Source organism: Papaver somniferum, unplaced genomic scaffold, assembly GCF_003573695.1.
Source record: "Papaver somniferum cultivar HN1 unplaced genomic scaffold, ASM357369v1 unplaced-scaffold_45, whole genome shotgun sequence".
Classification (NCBI taxonomy): Eukaryota; Viridiplantae; Streptophyta; class Magnoliopsida; order Ranunculales; family Papaveraceae; genus Papaver; species Papaver somniferum.
The window spans coordinates 40,682-44,911 of record NW_020647082.1 but is presented as its reverse complement, the minus strand read 5'-3'; the positions used below and the strand labels follow the sequence as shown (position 1 = coordinate 44,911).

Below are 4,230 nucleotides of genomic sequence, written 5' to 3'. Positions count from 1 at the left end.
GTCTTCTAATCTAACAGCTAGTTTAGCAGTCCACGTCAGTTAGGGCAACGTCCTAAGTCCTATGGAGTGCTAATTTAGCAGTTAGATTAGCAGTCCACATCAGCTGGGACCACTGCCCAGCGCTGTTTGGTTCAGCGTCACAACTGTTTGGTTTAGTGCTTTAAATTTCAGACGTCAGATCAAATTTTGTGATTTTTATGACCCGTGTGATTTTTGTGAGCACTGATCGGTTCAGCGCTAATGTCATTTTTTGAATGCTTAACCATTCAGCGCTTCAATATCGCTGCTAGTTGAACTGCGAACACATGTTAGGAGAGAGAACTAGTGTTAATTTTAGGCCACAATTTCTTTTTTTTGAATTGCAACACTTAACTGCCAATCTAGCAGCTCAATCTAGTCCATATGACTTAACCTAAGATCGTACACCCGCAATACATAATTTCATCATTTCCTACCCGGATGAGTTGGGCTCATGCTTAAAGGCCAAACAAAACTTCTGGTTTTATATTTAGGCTAACTTGCTTTGCCTTTGTTTATTGAAAACGTTACCACACTATTTTGGTTCGACAATGGTGACTGTAATTTGAGGGCATGCAGCTTGTTCGCAATAATTACTATTACGGTTCTCGCCTCCGAATCCCTCCAAATTGAACTTGCACCTACAATTCTCGGGCGTCTCCTGACAACTCCATTTGTTGATATTGATACAATCCCAATCTGACCATCCTACTGAGATAGTTGTTGTTTAGATGTTACTTGCTAAGGTACTGGTTGGTGGATCTCCAGAAAATAACCAGAGGTGTGGATCTTCTTTTCCCATTTGGATTCATGATGTTGCTTAAACAATTTCATCTAGGCGTCTCCGGACGTTGCATCGAATACGAGTTCATTTTTGGTTGTCCATATAGACCAGGAGAGAAAACCATATGTCGTAATAGATGAGTCCAGAGTAGTTCCTTGCATGAGCTGTGAAATGGTCGTTTGGGGGTTTGAAGAAATTTGGAAAATGTGGTTGGTGTTTGGATTCATTGGAAGGTGAGTGAGAAGGGGGTTTCAGGGCGAGACTGCAACCGGGAAATGAAGGAGCATGGGGTTTCAGGCCGATATACATCACTGGATATACAAGAATACTATAATAATATCAAAATATAGGTGATAAGGATTAGTTTAATTAATAAATGTTTAATATAGGGATGTTATTATAATTTTATGACCCATAACCAACCTTGGCCGTAACACCAAAATAGAAATAGATAATTATAGAGTACCTAATTACAAATCGAGAACCTTATTACTGCAATAAACTCAAATAAAAAGTTTACTTATTTGATTTTACCGAAATAAAACTTGATAATTTATCTGGATACTCGATATTCGCAAGTACACAATTAGACATTGACAGCATACAATGAAATAAACTAGAGATAAAGAGTTCCCTTTTTGGATTCACCTGATGAATTTTGATAATTGTTGGGATACTTGTTATTTTCGACCATCACAGCCAAATCAAAAAAATTATGGTTCGGTATAATTGTTTTAGAATTCGACCGACACAACCAAATCAACATGTTCCGGTTCCGAATAATAGTTTTAAAATTCGACCGGCACACCCAAATCAACAGGTTCTGGTTCGGTTCTGAGTAATCGGGGCTCCCAATTACCCATACACTGGAATAAAGGGTAGACATAACGGCATCCTAGTACTCTTTAGAACAGAGACGGACCTATCCCTGGGCTAAAAAGGGCTAAAACCCGGGTAGTCTTCCTAGCCCACAAGCCATTTTTAAATATTTTTTTTTTTGCTCGACCAAGACTTCTAGCCCGGATAGTCCCTGCTTTACAATATGCCCCTCGTCTCATCATCACTGTCACCACCACAAGAGTAGTACACGTGACGTGATATGATAATACGAGTGACCAGCTCGTGGCAAACAAAACTCATCTTCTTCTGTTCCTCCGTCGGACCATCGTATCATATCTTTCCCAATTTTTTTTTTCTTGTTTCTCTCTGAACTCTCGAGAACTAAAAATCTTGGGGGGATACCAAAAATCTTTTTCTCGTTGATCTAAATTAAGTGTTTATTATTAAGATTAGCACCACAATTTTGAAATTCTAGGGTTAGGGTTTTAAAGATGGATAGATACAGAGCAGGAGGAGGTGAATCAGACGCTTACGATAGAAGAATGCCTTCATCTTCTTCTGAACCCCCAAATAGAAACCCTAATTTTAGACCTGGGTTTTCTTCTGCTCGTGGTGGTGGTGGCGGTCGGAGTACCAATTTCCATAGTCCTCCTCATCAGCATCCTTCTTCTTCCAATTACAGTCACTGCGGCGGCGGCGGTGGTGGTCGGAGCAACATTAAGCTCATATTCACCTCAGTTAGGTTTTGCAACGATATTCAAGGATTTTCGCTTTTGGTTACCCACCTTTCTTTTATGTCCTTCCTATCAAGAAGAATGCAAGACCATGGAAACCTACTAAAAACGGTTAAGTTGGAATTTTGGAAGAGAGACAAATAAATACTGCTCTTTTACCACTCACTGCGGCGGTGTTATTTCAATGGCATTGACCCAGCAAGTCCTTCACAATGGAGTTTGATTGTCATGTTTGTATGTCATTTGTCCATGTGCAACTGTTGTACAAGTCCAAACAATACACTGACGATTGCATTTGAATGGATGTTAATGAAACTTAAGAACCAAATTGTATAATCTGGAAGGTTTCTATGGCCTTGTTGTCTTGATTACTGGATTGAAACTAACTTGAATGGCTTGGATGGGACATATACTAGTTCAAGAGTCTTGTTATGGATAACTTAGTTATAACTTTGAGTCTTGATTATGTTCCCAGCTTTATAGATTTTAGCTCATGGAGCCCTTTGGATTTCTTCTTACTAATACGCCGTGAATGATATGCTTGAATACATCGTCTAGTGTGAGTTACACTCTTTATTATGTTGATTCTAACAAGTGAGCGTAATGGTTAGTTCTGCAGGACATGAATAGATTAACAAGTGTGTTTGATAGTGTAGTTGGACTGTACGCGTGAGTTGTCTCTGTATGTTTTATGAATGGTGTGATTTCTGAGAGCTGAGTTGGTGTTGTTAGTGTGATCTATATTTAGCAGTGAGCGATCTTTTTGGATGAATGTGGTGAAATTATAATTACCTTTCTTTAGGTAGTGCATTCTTTCAGAGGAGTTGCACGATTAGTAATGAAGTTATGGTTGATGGTTTGGTTGAGGAGGCTTCAGTTGTTATTCCTTTTTAATTTCTGTGATATGTGAATCATCAATGGACGACGGAGTAGACTTCGCTGTTAGCTTTTGCAATTGATTTTTAGAGTGCACTCTTCATTTAATACAGTTTTATTACTATGCTGGTTGCTTGTGGAATCTTCCTATACCCTGTATTTTTTACAGTTTCTTTGTGGGGTGGTTCATTGTTGATTGCTTGTGGGATCTTCATCTTAAAGTATTATTGTTGGTGGTGGTTGGAACATTTTTGTTTTGTGTGATGGTTTGAATGTTGTGACTACAAATTAGTGACAGGTTTGATGATGCACTTGGTCACTGGAGATAAGTTTGACAGTGAAAGGTGATTGAGAGCACAAGTGTTAGAATGGATATTATTCTTGCAGCTGAAGATTATGAATGGTTAACAATGTGTGGTCAGAAAGCTTTTTTTATAAACTCTGATCTTCATTTAGTTCTCAGTTCGGTGGTGTTAAGAATCTGAAATCATATTTGTTTTATGCTACTAACCCGTCAAATAGAAGTTCATTTTAGGTGATATAGATTCGTTAGTCTAGAAATACGAGATGTTTCAGCAGTAATGCAGGAGGATAGCTAGTACTGTAGTACACTAGGTTAAGTTAGTGTGTATTTGTCTAGGTAATTTGTTTTTGTTTGTGAAAATACTTCAGAGTACTGCAGAAAATTACGGTGTGAAACTCTATCTTCCTTCCTTTTTGAATGGTATATACAATGTATGGATAATTGATGGGATGGTTCTTTAGTGCAATTACAGTGTGTATGTGGTCTATACAAGTTGATATGTGGATGTGGACATCTTTTGATTGTTGGAATGGTTTTTTAGCAGAATTGTGGTGTTGAGCTCTATTTTTTCATTTGGAATGGTCTATACAAGTTGATCTGTGGATGTGGACATTTATAATTGTGGGAATGGTTTATTAGCATATGTGATTGTGGTGTTAATCCTCTTTTTTTTT

General features: G+C 38.1%; 1 protein-coding gene across 1 annotated transcript in view; it reads left to right on the top strand.

The window, feature by feature from the left end:
• The first annotated feature begins 2,133 nt into the window (after positions 1-2,133).
• Positions 2,134-4,230, top strand: part of LOC113342612 (flowering time control protein FCA-like) — a 2,650-nt gene continuing 553 nt past the window's right edge. The window contains exons 1-2 of the mRNA XM_026587098.1: positions 2,134-2,379; positions 3,925-3,976. Coding sequence (XP_026442883.1) covers positions 2,134-2,379; positions 3,925-3,976 — 298 coding nt within the window. The remainder of the gene's footprint in view (positions 2,380-3,924; positions 3,977-4,230) is intronic.